Source organism: Emys orbicularis, chromosome 12 (genome assembly GCF_028017835.1).
Source record: "Emys orbicularis isolate rEmyOrb1 chromosome 12, rEmyOrb1.hap1, whole genome shotgun sequence".
Taxonomy (NCBI): domain Eukaryota; kingdom Metazoa; phylum Chordata; order Testudines; family Emydidae; genus Emys; species Emys orbicularis.
In genome coordinates this window covers 1135295-1154356 of record NC_088694.1, presented here as the reverse complement: position 1 = coordinate 1154356, position 19062 = coordinate 1135295, and the positions used below count along the sequence as shown (strand labels likewise).

General features: G+C 55.8%; 1 protein-coding gene across 1 annotated transcript in view; it reads right to left on the bottom strand.

The window, feature by feature from the left end:
• The window catches only part of LOC135886906 (papilin-like), a 41384-nt gene extending 22322 nt beyond the window's left edge, over positions 1-19062 (bottom strand). Inside the window, exons 1-6 of the mRNA XM_065414683.1 lie at positions 18984-19062; positions 18370-18543; positions 15590-15730; positions 12869-13009; positions 12374-12504; positions 9261-9270 (exon numbers count right to left, since the gene is read on the bottom strand). Of these exons, the coding sequence (XP_065270755.1) occupies positions 9261-9270; positions 12374-12504; positions 12869-13009; positions 15590-15730; positions 18370-18543; positions 18984-19062 (676 nt within the window). The remainder of the gene's footprint in view (positions 1-9260; positions 9271-12373; positions 12505-12868; positions 13010-15589; positions 15731-18369; positions 18544-18983) is intronic.

Sequence of the window (19062 nt, the reverse complement as noted above, 5' to 3'; positions counted from 1 at the left end):
AATGTTGATCTTCCATCGTCTTGGAGCAAAGGGGATGTTCCAGAGGACTGGAAGAAAGCTAATGTTGTACCAAATTTTAAAAAGGGTAAACAGGATGACCCAGTTTCTTATAGGCCTGTCAGCCTGACATTGATCCCAGGCAAGATAATGGAGCAGCTGGTACATGACTCAATCAATAAAGAATTAAAGGAGGGCAATGTAATTAATGCTCGGCATCATGGGTTTACGGAAAATAGATCCCGTCAAATTAACTGGATATCTTTGTTTGATGAGATGACAAGTTTGGCGGATAAAGGAATCGTGTTGATGTAATAGACTTATTTCAGAGTAGCAGCCGTGTTAGTCTGTATCCGCAAAAATAACAGGAGTACTTGTGGCACCTTAGAGACTAACAAATTTATTAGAGCATAAGCTTTCGTGGGCATCTGAAGAAGTGGGTTGTAGCCCACGAAAGCTTATGCTCTAATAAATTTGTTAGTCTCTAAGGTGCCACAAGTACTCCTGTTATTTTTGTAATAGACTTAGACTCCTTTCAAGGGATTTGATTTTATACCACATGACATTTTGTTTAAAAAAACTAGAAGGAGATAAAATTAATCCGGCCCATATTAAATGGATTAAAAGCTGGGTAACTGAACAGTCTCAAAATGCAACGGTAACCAGAGAATTGTCCTGCAGCGGGTGTGTTCCCAGTGGGGTCCCACAGGGATCGGGTCTTGACCCTTCACTATTTCACATTTTTATCAATGACCTGGAAGACAATGTAAAACCATCACTGATAAAGTTAGCAGATGACACAGTAATTGGGGGTGCCATCAGTAACAAAGCAGCCAGGGCACTGATTCAGAGTGAGCTGGACCACTGGCTAAAGTGGGTGCAAGCAAACAATGTGCGTTTTAATATGGCTAAACATAGGCATCTAGGACCAAAGAATGACGGCCAGGCTTACAGGGTGGGGGACTCTAGCCTGGGGAGCAGTGACTCGGAAAAAAACTTGGGGGTCATGGTGGATAATCTGCTGAGCACGAGCTTCTAGTGTGATGCTGTGGCCAAAAGAGCCAATGTGACCCTGGGATGGATAAACATGGGAATCTCCCGTAAGACTAGAGAGGTTAGTTTAACACTGTGTTTCGCAATAGTGTGACCACGGCTGGAACCTTGTGTCCAGTTCTGGTGCCCACAATTCAAGAAGGAGGTTGATAAATTAGAGAGGGGTCAGCGAAGAGCCATGAGAATGATTAAAGGATTAGAAAACCTGCCTTGTAGTGATAGACTCCAGGAGCTCAATCTATTAAGGGGTGACTTGATGACAATCTATAAATAGCTATACGGGGAACAAATATTTAATAATGGGCTTTTCAGTCTAGCAGAAAAAGGTCTAACACGTTCCATTTGAAGTTAGACAAATTCAGACTGGAAATAAGGTGCACATTTTTGACAATGAGACTAATTAACCACTGGAACAACTTACTAAGGATCATGGTAGATTCTCTGTCACCAACAATTTTTACATCAAGATTGGATGTTCTTCTAAAAGCTCTGCTCCAGGAATTATTTTGGGGTTACACTTGTTACACTTAAATTAGGGTTCGTGACCAAGAGAGGCAGGTGGCACATGACAAACAGCAATTCCTGAAAAACAAGTGGGTGTCACCTTGGGCAGGGATTGGCAATTGCTTCCAGTACACATGCCCAGAGCAAGGGAGGAGGCTGGCCAGAAACTGGTACACGAAACTATCCCTTTCTGGCCAGAATTGCGTGATACTGATAACTAAAGTGTGGAAGTTCCAGGCCCTGCTTTCACCACCACTGCGTCTGTCCCTCCATTGCCCCCAGCGAGCTGAATTGCTGCTAGCAGCGATTGGAAATGCCCAGTGCAGAGAAGAGAGGGACCCCACTTTGCAGAGGCAATACAGGCCATGAATTCTACCTGCTCCCAGCGAGGTGCTGAATGGTTTCTTCCCTAATATTTATTTTCCTCTAATCGAATTCCCTGCACAGCTGGCACTGGGGACTGTGGGCTGAGATTTCAAATCTTTAACTTCAGTGTGTTTTCCTCCGACTGAACATCTGTTTCCCTCTGACTAGTGAAGTCCTTCGCCTGTTGACAAGGCCACTCCGAAGGTCCCCAAGAGAGACGGCAGCTGTCTCTGCGCAGGACAGACACAGTTTGGGCTGCACATTGCATTATGTGGAGCAGGACGAGGCTTGGCTATCCACCTGATGCAGATTGCAAGTGTAACTCCTCTGCCAGCCAGAGTTGGTAGCAGGAAGGGCCGGGTTCCATATCTAAAGGTTCCTTTTCACCAATGCAACACAAAACCGGCGCGAGCCCCCACCCAGTGACCTGGGACAATTACACCACCCCCCGGGCGCCTCTAAGAGGCAATACTTCCCACTCACAAGCACAGAGTCTGAGTGGAGCAAAATCTTTTAATAAAAGGCGGGAAGTAACTCGGCATTAATTTGGGGAAACACCGCAAACAGGGCTCATAAACATAAACCATGAGCCGGCCGACAGAGGGCGCTCCAGAGGGCTGGTGAGCTAATTCCCTGAGACGACCAGCAGGAGGCACCGCGCACGCTTATGCCACGTCTCTCCACCAGCCGGGCCAGCTCCAGGCACCAGCGGAGGAAGCACGTGCCTGGGGCGGCAGATGCTAAGGGGCGACATTCCATCCATTCTTGGGGCGGCACAGTCCAAGCAGCTTTTTTTTTTTTTTACTTGGGGCGGCAAAAATGGTAGAGCCGGCCCTGTCCACCAGCCGTCCTGCTGGCCACTAACCAAGATGTTTTCAGGGCCCACCACTTAACACAGCTCTCAGTGATTTCAGCCTCACTGCCGGTGCACACTGGGCAGTCTGTTGCATCAGAGACACTGTCCCAAAGCAGATCTAATATACTTAGACCTAGGTATCAGTGACTTCAGTTCCACAGCGTGTAACAAGACTCTCAATTCAGTCTGAACGAGCTCTGTTATTACACAGTGGAGAAAGGAAGGGTCAAATGGTGTCTGGGGACCCTTCAGCAGGGCCGACACCGTCAGGTCCAGGTACCTGCCCCATATATACTCAAGGCATTCGGCTTTGTAACCCACATCCCCTGCCTAGTTTAGTGGAGGGTGAGTCCCTCAATCAGGCTATGCCAGGTACAGTTCTGCTGCCCTTGAGTCACACAACGAGGACAACAACCCTTTATTCCTCCTGCCCCAATAACGAGGAGCCTGGGGATCCCAAACCAGCCAAAACTGACCATTTGGGCAAGCAGTCCCATCATGCTGAGCACCTAGGCGGGGTGAGTGTGTCCATGTAAACAAGATCAGCTCCTGATGTCCTTTCCCACAGCTCACCACTAGAAGTCAGGGGAGAGCTCATTCAGACTCCGCTTACCCAAGGTTCTGGCTCACATCAGTAGGCTCCTGGGGTGAAATAGGCTGTGAGCTGGAGGAGCTGGGCTGGGGACTTGTTTTTTTGTTACCATGGCTGTGTTCCTCAGACTGGTCTCAGCTCTTCCAGATCCAGCCACAGGTTCCAGATGGAGCCACTCTCTGCTTCCTGGGGGTGTTTTTCCATAAGGCTTTGGCAAAAGCTGAGGCAACATCGAGGGTCCACAAAACCATATGCTTTGGATGGCACTCCCCTCCCTATGGCACCGAGGGGCTCCAGGGCTCCCATATTCCCTGCTCACTGCAAGTTTGTTGGACACTAAGACGTGTCCCCAGCACCCAGGCAGTCCCAGGGAACACGGAGTGGAAGAAGCCGCCTTTTCCCCACTGCTGCCCAGTCCTGAGACAGGCGCAGCTCAGCCCAACCGGAGAATCTGCGCCAGAGTCTTGCCGTGCAGGGTGCCAGCCGTGCTTCCCACCATCTCCCTGCTCCACCACCCCTGCGACGCCTTTGGTGCCCTGGCCAAGCCAGTCAGCTCCTCCCCGTCCCCAGCTCGGCAGCCCCACCCGGACCCCACCGGGATTCACACGCCCGGCCCCACACAGGCGGCTGGATCCCACTCTCCCTGTGACCCACGCTCCAGAGAGAGACGCTCTGATAACAGCGTTCCAATCACACTGCGACCCACACTCAGCAGCCAACCCGAGCCGTGCAGGGCCCATGGGAGCTGCTCCGTACCCCACATGTCAGGGGGCTGCTGGCCCCTCCCTGACACTGGGGGGAGTTGTTTGGTGATCTTCTCCCAGGGCCAAAGAAAAGGGGACGGGCCAATGAGAAATCAGGATCCTGAGACAGACAGGGCCAATGGGAAGAGACCAACGTTCCAGGTCAGGCTGATTGAAAGGGCAGTCAGGCCAATGAGGGAGTCAGGAGGCCAGAGTCCTGTGTGAAGGTGGAGCTGCCGGGCCAGAGGGGCAGAGCTAAGGGGAGAGCAGGAGCGCAGCTGGGCTGGGAGCAGGGCCAGAGGAGCAGCCCCGGGAGCTGAGATGGAGGCAGGGAGTGAGTGGGGCTGGGGCTGGGGCCATGCGGAGCCGGGCGCGTGAGCGGCTGGGGAGTCCAGGAGCCCCGGGCCCAGCGCAGGGAGGCCCCAGGCACGAGGACTTGCAGGCCGGGCTGGGAGGGGCTCGTGACCCCGACGGGGGCGAGGCTGGGGGGACGGGCCCTGCCCCCTAGCGCCTGCGGGCTTGTGGGCACAGCCAGAGCAGGATGCGAGCCCCGGTGTCATGGCAACGCAGCCAGGGCCTGAGCAGGGATGTGGGCAGGGGTGTGGGCCCTGCGAGGAGCAGGCTGGGAACGTCCCTGCGCCCCCGAGATGGCCGGGTGCGGTGCCCCAGGCCCATGGGGCGGGGTGACATGTTTCCCTCTGACCTTCCCCTTTTCCCGTGTTCTCATTAGTTGCGGGTTAACAAATCGTATGTGCTCTGAACTCTGCGGTGAGCAGTGGGGCAGGGAAGCGTCCGGTGCAGAGACAGCATCCCGGAGTGCCGGCCTGCAGGTGAAGGGAGTGGGTGCGAGGACTCACATCCTTACACTAGCCCATTTCACCGGGGTAATACATACGCCAGGAAAGTTCCCCACACTAGTGGGACCCGACCAATGGGAGCTGTGGAGTCGGTGCCTGCAGACAGGGGCAGCGCACAGAGCCCCCGGTCCCCCCAGCATGGGCCACAGTGACGTGCCGGCTGCTTCCCGGAGCAGCGTGAGGCCAGGGTAGGCAGGGAGCCTGCCTTAGCCCCGCTGCGCCACCAGACTTTTAGTGGCCTAAAATCTTCCAGTTTGGCTTCAATAGCCTCCAGGAGATAGAGCCCGATTCCGGGAGACTCCCGGCAAAACCGAGATGGTTGGCATCCCTACCTGTCTGCTGCCTCAGGGCGCTCACCCAATGTGGAGACCCACAGCAGGTGCGAGGCAGGGACACTATCCAGAGATCACCAGGGCTTCTGTCCTAACGACGCCCTGCTGGCTGGAATAGAGAGAATCCTGATTCCTGGTACTCCATGGCCACTGACATTCCCCCAGTATTCCCCCCAGCCCGCCCACCACTGCCACTCACGGCATTGTGCACAATTATCACAAGAAGCTTCAGCTCCAGCCAGGAACCCTTCTGTCAAATGCTTTAGCCAAACCCCATCACTGGGCTCAATCCTGGGGAGGGAGGAATGGAAAGGCCTGTGCCCTACAGGTGGTCAGACTAGATCATCCCAGGGTTGTAATGTCACAGTTTGTTGCTTTGCTGAACTGAGCAGGCTGTGCTGCTGCCAGCAGTGCCTGCAGAACGTGAGAACCAGCCTCGGGGCACTGCTAGGAACCAGAGCACAAACCCAAACTGGCTGTGAGTTCTCCACCTAGGTGTCACCAACCAGTTATTAAGTGTGAACTCCTCAGGCACCATAACAGCCTAACCGGGGCATCCCAGACAGGCCCCTTGGGTACGCCGGTCTGTCTCACCGCCCAGGTGAGTGTACCTTTGTGATAGCTGGTTCCTTACACCACCAATCACAGCAATATTCAGCTTACTCCCAGCCCCAAAGGGCCAGTCACTTACCTAGGTCAATCGCACCTCAGATCTCACACCAAAGACAAGGCTTCTAGCCAGGGCCGGTTCCAGGCACCAGCCTGGCAAGCAGGTACTTGGGGCAGCCCCTCCGGAGAGGGGCGGCACGTCCGGCTATTCGGCGGCAATTCGGCGGATGGTCCCTCACTCCGGCTCGGAGCGAAGGACCTCCCGCCGAATTGCTGCCACAGATCGCGATTGCGGCTTTTTTTTTTTTTTTTTTTTTGGCTGCTTGGGGCGGCCAAAACCCTGGAGCCGGCCCTGCTTCTAGCCAATCCTATAATAAACTATCTAAAGATTTATTAACTAGGAAAAGGAAACCAGAGAGTTATTTACAAGGTTAGTGCAGGTAAGCATAGATATGCAAATGAGTTACAATCTTCAATTTCAAAAGGTAACTGTGACACACTTCTCTCTGTCCTTTCGGGCTAACCCAGGCTAAACATGGGGGGGGGACTCTTGCTTATGCCTAGAAACACGTTTCCCACCCCAGAGCCCAAGCAGCCTAGAGATCATCAGTGCTTCTTGTTAGTGGTTTTCATTCTCTCCTGCCCACATGCCTGCAGCTGCAAAACTCAGCTGGGGGGAGTTGTCCGCTGCACAACCAACATCTTTTGTCCTCTTGTTGACTCTATGTAGGGAAATTCCAACGTCCCCCAACAGTCTGTCTGGTCTGGATGGACCTTTCCTTTGGAAAGGGTGTAACACCTTCTGCTGAAGATCAGCCCCTCACACTAATTAATGTGAGATTAGATATCAGATGGAAAACTGCCCCCATGCCTGCGCTCAGGGCACCTCTGGCCTCCTGCCCTTGAGCTAGGGGTCCCCATCCAGTCCCTGTCCAGTCCCAGTCTCACCAAGAGCTCAGCGTAGGGAGGGGCGTCCTTCCACAAGAGAAACGTCCGGATAGCTCAGTGGTTTGAGCATTGGCCTGCTAAACCCTGAGCTGTGAGTTCAATCCTTGAGGGGGCCATTTAGGGATCTAGGGCAAAAATCTGTCTGTCTGGGGTTTGATCCTGCTTTGAGCAGGGGGTGGGACTAGATGACCTCCTGAGGTCCCTTCCAACCCTGATATTCTATGAGACTTCCAGCTTCAGCCACGCTCTCCAGGGCCAAGCCCCCGTGCAGCTCTAGGGGTTAGGAGAGGAATTCTGTCCGAGGGATTCCAGCGAGGGAAGGTTGGATAAACACGGCACTAAGGGATGCAAAGGGAGGGGCCGAGGGGCAGGACAGCCCGCAGGAGCGAACATCTCCGTAGTTATCTGTGAATCCTACACAGAGTTCAGATCTCACATGCTGGGCTGATGAGAGATCCTGTCTGTGCCGCGCCCAGCACCTCTGGGGGCCATAACAGTAACAGCGTTTCCAACGTGTGCAGAGTGGCGAGCGGGAGGGCCAAGGGCTTGTCACAGCTACGCTCTCAACCCAGCAAAGAGGCACCTCCCTGGGTAGCCGTTTATTCCGTATAACAACAGGAGAAGGGGAGCAGTTGCTTCAGCAGCTGAACGCCCAACGGCCTCAGGAAGGGGCCGGTCAGTTCCTGTTCCAGTGCGAAATTTAGCAACAGGAGAGCAGCTGAGCAATGTGGCAACTACCTGCTCAGGTCAGAGCTTTATACCCCCCCACCCTAACAAAGCCAGGTCGGTGTGACACTGGCAATCCAGAGTCCCCCTGTCTCAGTGGAACAGTGACAGACACACCGTGGAATCAGTCTGGCTCACCTGGGCGTTAGTATTGTTAAAACAGGGATTGGAATGATAGGAATCTGTTTAGTGTTTATTCTTTATTGAATGCTGGTGTGTTGCTGCCTGCATTCATCTCACTTACAGCGTCTCTATCCCATAGTGTAAGGTAATATGTGAGCGGTTGTATGGTGAGTCTCTGTGACTGCGTAACTCGCCAGAGGGGAGAAAGAGATGAATTAGTGTGAATGGCTGATCTCCTGCAGAAGGTGTTATGTCCTGCCCAACGGGAAAGGGCCATTGACGCCAGACGGACTATTGTGGGACATTAAAGAGGACAAAAGATGTTTGTTGTTTTGCCCTCCCCACCCCCGTGAAGATGAGTCGTGCTAGTGGATTCCTCCCATCACTGAGTTTGCAGCTGAGATCACAAGGACGGATGGGGATAAAACCCCCAAACAGAAGGAACTGATGCTCACTAGGCTGCTTGGACTCTGGGGTGGGCAGGTTTCTAGGCATAAGCAAGAGATCCACAGCTGCTCAGCCGGGGTTAGTCCTGAAGGGCATATAGCGCTTGCTCATGACAGAGGCTTCTAGCAGGAGAGTTGTAAGCAAGACACCAGAAGTAATTCTTCTGCTCTACTCCTCACTGATTAGGCCTCAGCTGGAGTATTGTGTCCAGTTCTGGGTGCCACATTTCAGGAAGGATGTGGGAGAATTGGAGAAAGTCCAGAGAGTAGCAACAGAAATGATTAAAGGTCTAGAAAACATGACCTGTGACGGAAGTTTGAAAAAACTGGGTTTCTTTAGTCTGGAGAAGAGAAGACTGAGGGGGGACATGATAACAATTTTGAGGTACATAAAAGATTGTTACAAGGAGGAGAGAGAAAAATTGTTCTCCTTAACCACTGAGGACAGGACAAGAAGTAATGGGCTTAAATTGTAGCAAGGGCGGTTTAGGTTGGACATTAGGAAAAACTTCCTAATTGTCAGGGTGGTTAAGCACTGGAATAAATTGCCTAGGGAGGTTGTGGAATCTCCATCATTGGAGATTTTAAAGAGCAGGTTGGATAGACACTGTCAGGGATAGTCTAGATAATGCGTGGTCCTGCCATAAGTGCAGCGAACTGGACTAAATGATCTCGCGAGGTCCCTTCCAGTCCTATGATTCTATGAATCTATTATCTTGTGAAAGTTGAGATGGTAACTCATTTGTGCATCTATGTTTACATGCTTTAACCTTGTAAATAACTCTCTGGTTTCCTTTTCCTATTAACAAATCTATATATAGTTAGTTATAGGATTGTCTACAAGCTGTAAGTTGTCTTTCATGTGAGATCTGAGGTGCAGTTGACCTGGGGTAAGTGACTGGCCCTTTGGGGCTGGGAGTAAGCTGAATATTGCTGTGATTGGTGGTGTAAGGAACCAGCTATCACAAAGGTACATGCACCTGGGTGGTGAGACAGACCGGCGTACCCAAGGGGCCTGTCTGGGACGCCCTGGTTAGGCTGTTGTGGTGCCTGTCACAGAGTCCCCAGGCGATGCTCTGGAACTGCTCCCCACAAAGCCAGTCAGGACTCTGGGGAGCCTCCTCTCCCTTGGAGCAGACTGTCTTCAGGGCAAGCAGCTCTCATGGCTTCACCTTCCTGGGTCTGACCTTGGAGCATTCAGCATATGCCCCTCCGTGCGCTTCCCACAGCGAGTCCGCCCCGGCGGGGTCCTGGGGAAGCCAGAGGGTCCTGCACCCCCCACTTCGCAGTCAGACGTGACTCTCAGCCAGCCAGTAAAACAGAGGTTTATTAGGTGACAGGAACACGGTCTAAAACAGAGCTTGTAGGTACAGAGAACGGGATCCCTCAGCCGGGTCCATTCTGGGGCCCAGCGAGCCAGACAACCCCGTCTGCACTCACTCCCTGTCCCCAGCCAGCTCCAAACTGAAACCCCCTCCAGCCCCTCCTCCTCTGGGCTTTGTCTCTTTCCCGGGCCACGAGGTCACCTGATCTCTTTGTTCACCTTTAGCTATTCCCTTGCAGGGGGGAAGGGCCCCGGCCATTTGTTGCCAGGATACAGAGTGTTGGCCATTTATGCACACTGGAGACTTAAGAAATGCATAGGGGAAACTGAGGCACCCACACAGTATTCAGAGGAAACATTAAGAACAGTCCCACTTCGTCACAGTGCCTGAGGAGTTCACATTTAATAACTGGTTGGTGACACCTAGGTAGAGAACTCACAGCCAGTTTGGGTTTGTGCTCTGGTTCCTAGCAGTGCCCCGAGGCTGGTTCTCACGCTCTGGGGGCACTGCTGGCAGCGGCACAGGTGGGATTTGACTGCCAGAACTAGCAAGGGGACCTTGTATTTAGTCCAGTTCCCATCACAAATAGTGCCGCAGGCTCTCCTTCAGCGCTACGAGAACAGCCCCCGGTGTATTTCCAGCACTGTCCCTCTGACCTGGGCAGTCACGACCCACCTAAGGCCACGTCTACAGCGGCAACTTACAGCAGCACAGCTGTACCAACGCAGCTGTGCCGCTGTCAGATCGCTCGTTGAGCTGCTCTGTGCCGACAGGAGAGAGCTCTGCCGTTGGCACAATTAACCATCCCCAACGCGTGGCGGGAACTACGGCGGTGGGACAGCATCTCCTGCCAACAGAGCGCTGTCCACACTGGCACTTCTCTCAGTGACACTTATGTCGCTCAGGGGGGTGTTTCTTCACACTTCTGAATAACATAAATTATACCAGCAAAAGTGGTAGTGTAGACACAGCCTCCCGGCTCCTCCACAGGTCCTGAGACCTTCGGCTCCAGTGCCCAATTGTTCCCATTGCCCTGGCAGCCGCCATAAATGAACTCGTCACGCGTCTTGGTGACTGAGTCGTAGAAGTAGCTGCGACTGCAGGCTGAACATGGGCCGTGCAGGTCACTTTAGCTACAGAGCACGGAGAGGCAGGTTCGGAGAAAAGGGAGAACTCCCTGAAGGATCTCAGCCTCCACGTTCAAATCTAACTGGGACCCAGTCTCCAGCTGGGGTGGGAGATGGGGCTAAGGGCGTGAGCGCTGTGTGCGTATCCGAACCCCATGAAAACCCGTTTCTTAATGGTCACTTCATTTACATATTAGTTGAACGGTTAGGGCCGGATTTTCAGAAACTAAGGTTAGGCAGACAAAACGTATGTGCAACTGCAAACCCCATTGCTAACAGTTACGGACTGTGTATGCAAACTCTCAATCGACACGTGCATATGACTGCTCATGGCCATTCCATGCCGGGCTCCTTCAAGGTACAGCCAGGGCTGTTTATGAATACTTGTGGCACAGATTCGTATGCCGAACAATTTTTTAACTGATTTTCGTGATTGTCTCCCCAACCCTGACCTCCCACAGCAGGGCTAGAATCCAGCCCCCAGAACGAGCAAGCTATTTAGTCCCATTTCCCACCCTGGATCCGGGCTCCTTCCTGCACTCCTGGGGTCCAGTCCCGCTCACAGTAGCGTTACTTCTAACGCTGTGCCCAGCCGGGAGAGTTGTTCTTGTTGCCCTGGCAGCCGCCATAATAGAATCTGTGGCCCGTCCCGGAGGCCGGGTTGTAGAAGCGAGGGATAGGAGGTAGGAGTCGGCAAATGTCACCTGGAGAGAGGAGATGGGTTATAAGGAGGGCAGAGATCTGCAAGGGAGCTCAGACTGGAGGGGAGGTGGAGTATCTCTGGCCCACAGGATGCCTGGCAAGTGCTGTGGGGCTGGGGGCTCACAGGCCCATCTCTCTTTGCTGCTAGAACCTGTTACAGGTGTTACCCACACACTCTAAGGCACCCACCTTTACCCTCCAGTGGGCTCAAGGTGTAACCCGGTTAATTTAGGCACCCTCACCCTTTCCCAGTTCCTAGGGCTCGGAGCATAATCTTCTGCAAGTTTGTGGGCCTTTCCTCAGTAATATCCGTAATTTCTATTTATTAACAATCACCAAGTAGAATACACGCGCTAAGCATACAATGCTGTGCTCACCAATCCTGATCACGCAGGCAGACTTCCCCTGGTGGCCAGGCAAGGGCAGTCTCATCTGGATTCTGGTTGCTGCATGTCACAGTCGGGCAGAGGATTCTTAGCAGCTCTTGATCTTAGGCTGAGTCTTGGGGGTGAGTTCTTCTTCTTTTTTCAGGTCTTTCCTTCTTCTTCTTCTTCTTTTTTTCCCCCCACCTGGTCTCATTCTTGGACCCCAGTACATCTAGTGTAACTGGAGTCCTGCTTAGCTATACCTTAACCAATCATTTTACTAAAGTATTGTGAAATAATTATTTGACCAATCACAACATATTGTGAAACAATTCTTTACCCAATCATACCCCACCGCCTCAGTTGATTTAAGTCTTGCAAAATTAGTTATGCAACAGACAGAAACAAAGAACCAGACAGATAAACAATAGAGAAGTAGGAACCATAAAGGCAAACCAATAGACGTATAGATTTTACAATCACAAATGTTGATAAGTGATTCCTTGCCAGAGAGAACGCTGTCAAACCAAGTTTTCTTTAACCATCTTAAGATCTGTTTCTTTATCTGGTGATAGTGGGTCTATTAGGACAGGATCTCTTTCTTAACAGCCTGATATTACAGTGTTTTAATGTAATTTAGTTGGAATGCCCGCCACTGTCCTAATGTGCTGCAGAAAAAGGCCTCAAACCTTACAGAGGGGCAAGACAGCCGAGGCCACAGCCAGTAAAGCAGCATTTCTGCCTGGTGGGACAGTCCCTGTCATCACTGCACTTATTCTCACACGGCGCGAACGTCTGCAGCACTCTTCTCTTGGGGCAGGTGCCGGGTTGGGCTGGAAAAGGGAAACAACAACAGCTCATGTCTCCGTGGGGAACAAACCCCAAACCCACAGGCCTGCACCACGGACCTGAGCCAGGCCCAAGAGCTGACCTCTGGCCAAGGCTTTTCCTTGGAGTCCTGGTCTGCTCCTCTCCAGGACTGGTCTCCGCTGCTTCCACCCAGACCCTCCCACTCCACGCTCAGCCGCATGCCCATGGGCCATAAACCCTCTCCAGTCAGTCCCCTGTCTGTCCCAGCTCTGTCACTTACCCCACCTCCCTCCCTGGCCCATGCTCAGACCCGGCCCCACTTGTCTAGCAGTTTGAATTACCAAGTACCCCTCCCTTTGACCCCCCCGCTCCCAGGTGCAGCATTACCTGGCACCGCCCGTGCGCAGTGCACGTGGCATCCCCGGCTGCAGCACTTGCTGCCCGCTCCACATTCCCTGTCGTTATTGCATTCCACGAGGCAGATTGTCACCGTGCCGGGTTTGACCTTCGGGCAGTACCCTGGGTTTACTGGGGAACAGAACAGCGAGAGAGCAGGGTCAGCATTGTCTGGACTAGTGACAATGGAAAGGCTGCTATGTAACCACAGCCTGTGCGCCTGCAGCCGCGAGCAGGCGGATCCCCCAGCTGCCCAGATCACTGGCCTTGCACACACCGCCCCGTTCAGTGCTAGCTAATGTATCTGCCTGTAGGGCTCCAGGGGAGCCTGGAAACATAGGACTGGGAGGGATCGGAGAGATCTTCTAGCCCAGTCCCCTGCATGGAGGCAGGACTACGTATTATCTGACCACCCCGACACGGGTTTGTCCAACCTGCTCTTCAAAACCTCCAGTGACGGAGATTCCAGCCTCCTAGGCAATCTATTCCAGTGCTTAACCACCCTGGCAGGATGGTTTCCCTAATGTCTAATCTAGTGACTTGAGTCACTGAAGGCAACTGATGCAGAGCCTCCTGGGCCATCCAGATCAGGTCTCCTGCCTTCCAGGTCAAACTCAGGGGACGGATGGGCAGCTGCCGCTGGACTGGGCAGGAAGCAGCAGACACGGTCGATTTATCACCGTAGCATCTGAGCGCCACTGTTGTAATCAGGTTACCCCGAGATTCCACCCCCCATCAGGAACCTCGTTCTCTGTCACTCCCGCACACAAGGGAGGCCCAGCTGGGCCCAAGCTCTGACCATCCCATGGCTGGGTGGGGCCCATGCCCGTTGGGGTGGGGTTGGGCCCTGGAAGCAGGATTCATGGGGCTATCGTGGCTGCAGGTGTCCAGACTTTCTCAGGGGGGCTGTGGCTACCTTGTTAATATTAAAATAAGGAGCCCAAAGGGGTGGGTGTGGCCATGGGGCCCCCAGGCCTTGGCTCTAGGCTCCCAGCAGCGATGCTGGGCTGGGGTGGAGACAGGGACGGATTAACGTTTTGTGGGCCCACGTGGGGGCACTGGAACATGGCGGGGGAGGGGGGTCCGTCCCCGGAGCAAGGGGCCAGCCAGGGGCAATGGGGCATGGCATGGAGAGGGCTGCCCCGCTCCGCCCAGCCCAGTGCAGGGCACTGTTTACAAACCGGCAGTTGCCAGACGCACAGTGACCCACCTGGTCCTGTGCTGCCAGCATGTCCCTTCCCCTCGGGGGGAGGGGGGGCCATGCCACTCCACACCACACATGCCCCCAGACCCAACACCGGAACACCCCCACCCCTGATTCCCTATGACCAGAGGGCCCCCCCCCAGACCCGCTATGCCCAGCGCCCCCCCCAGCGCCCCCCCAGACCCTGCCACAAATGCACAGCGCCCTACAACACCACCCCTGCCCACAGCCCCACAACTGCCCAGCATCTCACATAGAACCCCCACTCCCTAGTGCCCCAACACACAGATCTTTCCCACCCCCTCACAGCCCAGCACCCCCCACAGAACCCCCATTCCCTAGTGCCCCAACACACACACCTTCCCCGCCCCCTCACAGCCCAGCACCCCCCCAGACTCCTCACTCCCTAGTGCCCCAACACACACACCTTCCCCACCCCCTCACAGCCCAGCACCCCCCCAGACTCCTCACTCCCTAGTGTCCCAACACACAGATCTTTCCCACCCCCTCACAGCCCCGCACCCTCCACAGAACCCCCACTCCCTAGTGCCCCAACACACACACCTTCCCCGTCCCCTCACAGCCCAGCACCCCCCACAGAACCCCCACTCGCTAGTGCCCCAACACACACACCTTCCCCGTCCCCTCACAGCCCAGCACCCCCCACAGAACCCCCACTCCCTAGTGCCCCAACACACACAACTTCCCCGTCCCCTCACAGCCCAGCACGCTCCACAGAACCCCCACTCCCTAGTGCCCCAACACACACACCTTCCCCGCCCCCTCACAGCCCAGCACCCCCCACAGAACCCCCACTCCCTAGTGCCCCAACACACACACCTTCCCCGCCCCCTCACAGCCCAGCACCCCCCACAGAACCCCCACTCCCTAGTGCCCCAACACACACACCTTCCCCGCCCCCTCACAGCCCAGCACCCCCCACAGAACCCCCACTCCCTAGTGCCCCAACACACACACCTTCCCCGTCCCCTCACAGCCCAGCACCCCCCACAGAACCCCCACTCCCAGGGCGTGGAATTGCTCTGGCCCTCGGGAGTGGCGCGATCAGCCAGGCCAGGGCCTGCCCCAGCCAGGCTCCCTCAGGATGCACCTGCCTGGAGGGGCCCAGCCAAGCCCCCACACTGCCCCCCCACCCCCGCCCCCCGGCTGAGACTGGCCAGGCTTCTGCACCAGTCCCAGGTGGCTCAGCTCCGGGGAGTCAGGCAGGGCCCCCCAGGTGGTGGGAAGCAGAGACTGCCCGGAGCCGGAGGGGCACTGGGGTCCGGCCAGGGGGCTGAGAGAAACCGGCGGGTGGGGGCAGAGGGCAGAGAGGAGCCCTTGGCCGGCGGGCAGGCCGAGAGAAGCAAGTGGCTGGCGGGGTCTCAGGGCGCAGTGCAAGCGGAGCAGGCCGGGGCCTCTTCTGGGCTGGGCCCCTCCAGGCAGGTGCTCCATGGCGCCACTGGCGTCTTTGTAAACCCGGCACTGGGTGGAGAAGGAGAACCCCTCACCTCCTATGGGGAGTCTGCACTCCGTCCCACAGCCGTTACTGCAGCAGCGCTCAGATCCGGGACAGTCAGCGTCCGTGGAGCAGAAGTTATCGCAGTTCGCAGCCCCCCCGTTGATGGGAGTGGGGCACTTGCCCGTTTTCACTGGAAACGAAGGGGAAGAGAACCAGGGTTACAGAGCATGGGGCAGACACACCGGCCTGAGGCAAGGGGGTCATGTCAGCCAACGGACTCTCCCTCCCTGTACCCCCTCCCCCAGGGACGGAGGAATCGAACTGCTCAGCCCCCAGGGGTGACCTCCTCCGCTCCCCAAAGACAGCCGGAAAACTTCCAATTTCAGGGCCTGTTTTCAACTGCTTATCACTAGAGACACAGGCCTCAGGGAGGAGGCTGGTGGGGAGGATCCAATGGGCATGCTTTGAGATGGGCACAGGAATTAAAGATGAACCCCAGCCTGCGCCAGTCCCACTTGGGGGGGCACACGGCAAGCCCCCACCACAGCAGGGCCCTTACCTGACAGAAACGAGTGTAAAGTCAGAGCAATCAAGACAAGGGAACCAAAACAGAGAGAAGGCCCGTCTCCCAGGGTAAATCGTCCTCTTTGCTGTGCTCTCTACCCCATTCCCCAGCAGGGTCGGTTGTAATTCCACGGAACGGCTGGGGCAATTCCCACTGGAATCGCCATGGGGCAGCAGTTTCTACTCGGTATATATTCCTGTGGATCTGCAAAGACCCTGGCCTATGACACAGCTTCGTATAATACAGGTCAACCCCGCATCCCGCCCAACAGCTCAGTGACTGGAGCGTTGGAACCAAGGGCACCCGGAGGCGCCATCCCCTCCTTCTGCCTTTGTTCTGCAAAGGCAGAACCAGCCCAGAGGTCTGGCTCTCGGGCTTTGACGTGTCACAGGTACGGAGAGAGCTGGCAGAGCTTCCCGCCGGCAGCAGGGCTGGGAGGCTCTGGCTACTTGAGAGCTCACAGCTGTCCCAATGCAGCTGCGCCACTGTAGGGTCTCTAGTGGAGCCGTTCTAAGCTGACAGGAGTCACTCTCCCATCTACTTAATTAATCCACCCTAACGAGCGGCGGTAGCTATGTCAGCGGGAGAAGCTCCCCATCGGCTGTCCACACCATTGCTTAGGTCGGTGTAACTTATCTCGCTCAGGGGTGGCTTATTCACACCCCTGAGCGACGTAAGTTCTACTGGATAAGTGGTGGTGTAGACTAGTGGTTCTCAACCAGGAGTACGTGAACCCCTGGGGTACACAGAGGTCTTCCGGGGGTACGTCACCTCATCGAGATATTTGCCTAGTTTTACAACAGGCTACATAAACAGCACTAGCAAAGTCAGAACAAACTAAAATTTCATACAGACAATGACTTGTTTGTACACGTCTATCGACTATACACTGAAATGTAAGCACAAGATTTATATTCCAGTTGACTTATTTTGTAATTGTCTGGTCACAATGAGAAAGTCAGCCATTGTTCAGTATTAGTGGCTGTGACCCTTTTGTATTTTTATGTCTGATTTTGAAAGCAAGTCGTTTTTAAGTGAGGTGAAACTTGGCGTACGCAAGACAAATCAGCCCCCTGAAAGGGCTCCAGGTGCCCAGAAAGGCTGAGAGGCAGTGGTGTAGACATAGGCTCCCCTCCTGCCCGAGCTCACTCACAGCCCCCAGCAGCCTCCCTGCTCCTGAGGAAACGTCTCCCCCGTTCCTGTGGCCGCTGGCACCGTTTGACGCTCCCCGCGGCAGGGGCAGCACGTTCTGCAGGGGGCCGAACTGGGGCTGCCTTTGGACCTGGTGCGGGGGGGGAGAGGGGGCGAGATGGCATTGCCCAGGGGCGAGCTGGGGGTGTAATAGGGAAAGACCCGGCAGGATGTGGGGAGGGCCTGGATGGGGGGGGCGGGGGTGACGGAGAGCGTGGGGGAGGGGAGGGAAGAGAGCTCACACTGACCAATGCATGGCAGGGAGACACCCAAGGGCACATCCCAGATCCCAGGGTCACCCAGAGGATTCAGGGGGCCTGGGGTCTTCGGCAGCAGGGGGCCCCCACCGCCGAACTGCCACCGAAGACCCGGAGCGGAAGAAGCTCGGGGGGCCCGGGCCCCGCGAGAGTTTTCCGGGGCCCCCGGAGCGAGTGAAGGACCCCGCTCCAGGGGCCCCGGAAAACTCTCGTGGGGGCCCCTGCAGGGCCTGGGGCCTGGGGCAAATTGCCCCACTTGCCCCCCCCCCCCCCCGGGTGGCCCTGCCAGAGCCAGGCTGCAACCCGGCCCGGAGGGAGACGGGTCCGAGGGAGTGTCGGAGCCATGGGCATGGGGGGCTCACCAGGGAGAGCCTAGAGGGTAGAAAGGCTCCAGGAGCAGCCAGGGGGCTGGGGAGACCCAGGGGGGCTCAGTGTCCTGGAGCGGGAGGGGAAGAGCGAAAGGCCGGGGACAGAGCAAGGAGGCGTCCCTGGGGCGAAGTGGGGGAGCCCCGGGGACAGCCCCACGCCCAGGGGGCGAGAGACTCTGGGGCCGGCGGCAGGGCCAGGGACGTCCTCAGCCCTCCTCCCTTTGCCTAGTCAGACTGTGAGCTCCTCGGGCCAGGGCTGCCTCTCACTGAGTCTGTGCAGCGCCCGGCATGATGGGGTCCTGGCTCTGCTGGATCCCCTAGGCACTGCTGTGATGCAGCCAGTCAGTCATTAGAGGGGAGATCCGTCTCTGTGGCCCCAGGTGCTTTGCATTCACATCCCTTTGACCAGCTCATGACCCAACTAGCTGAGTTTCTCTTGCTGTCTTACCTGAGCTTCCACAGGTCTTGAGACATTCGTCCATATTGGAAAACCTGTTCGCATTGCCCTGGCAGCCGCCGTAAATGAACTCCTCACACCTCTTGGTGGCCGAGTTGTAGAAGTATCTGGGCATGTAGGCTAAACATGGGCCGGGTTCCGCAGGGAGATTGCAGATGGCGTTAGCTACGGAGCAAAGAAAGATGGGTTAGGAATAAAGGGGGAACCCTGCAACGGATCTCAGCTGCCTGATTCAAAACTAACGGGGGCCCAGTCTCAAGGGTCGATGCAAGCGGCAGGGCCTGGGGTGGGTGATGGGGCTAAACGAGGATCTTGTTGCTAATGCGTGAGAGCTGTGAGTGTCTCTGGTGTATCGGGGACAGAGCAGGGAGGCCTCCCTGGGGCGAAATGGAGGAGGCCCGGGGACAGCCCCACGCCCAGGGGGCGAGAAACTCTGGGGCCGGTGGCAGGGCCAGGGAGGCTGCGAGGGGCTGTGTCGCGTGGGGGATACGGGGCAGGAGCCGCTGAGAGCGAACGGGGCTGGGGGCAGGCTTGGGGCTGGGGGCAGGCAGTAGGGAAGCGCTGGCTGCCGGGCTGGGTGGGGAGCCAGGGCAGGGAGCCCTCACCTTCATGGAGCTGCCCAGAGGCAGGTGTCAGGTCAGCCCAGAGGGCGAGGAGCCCCAGGAGGAGAAGGCCTGATTTCAT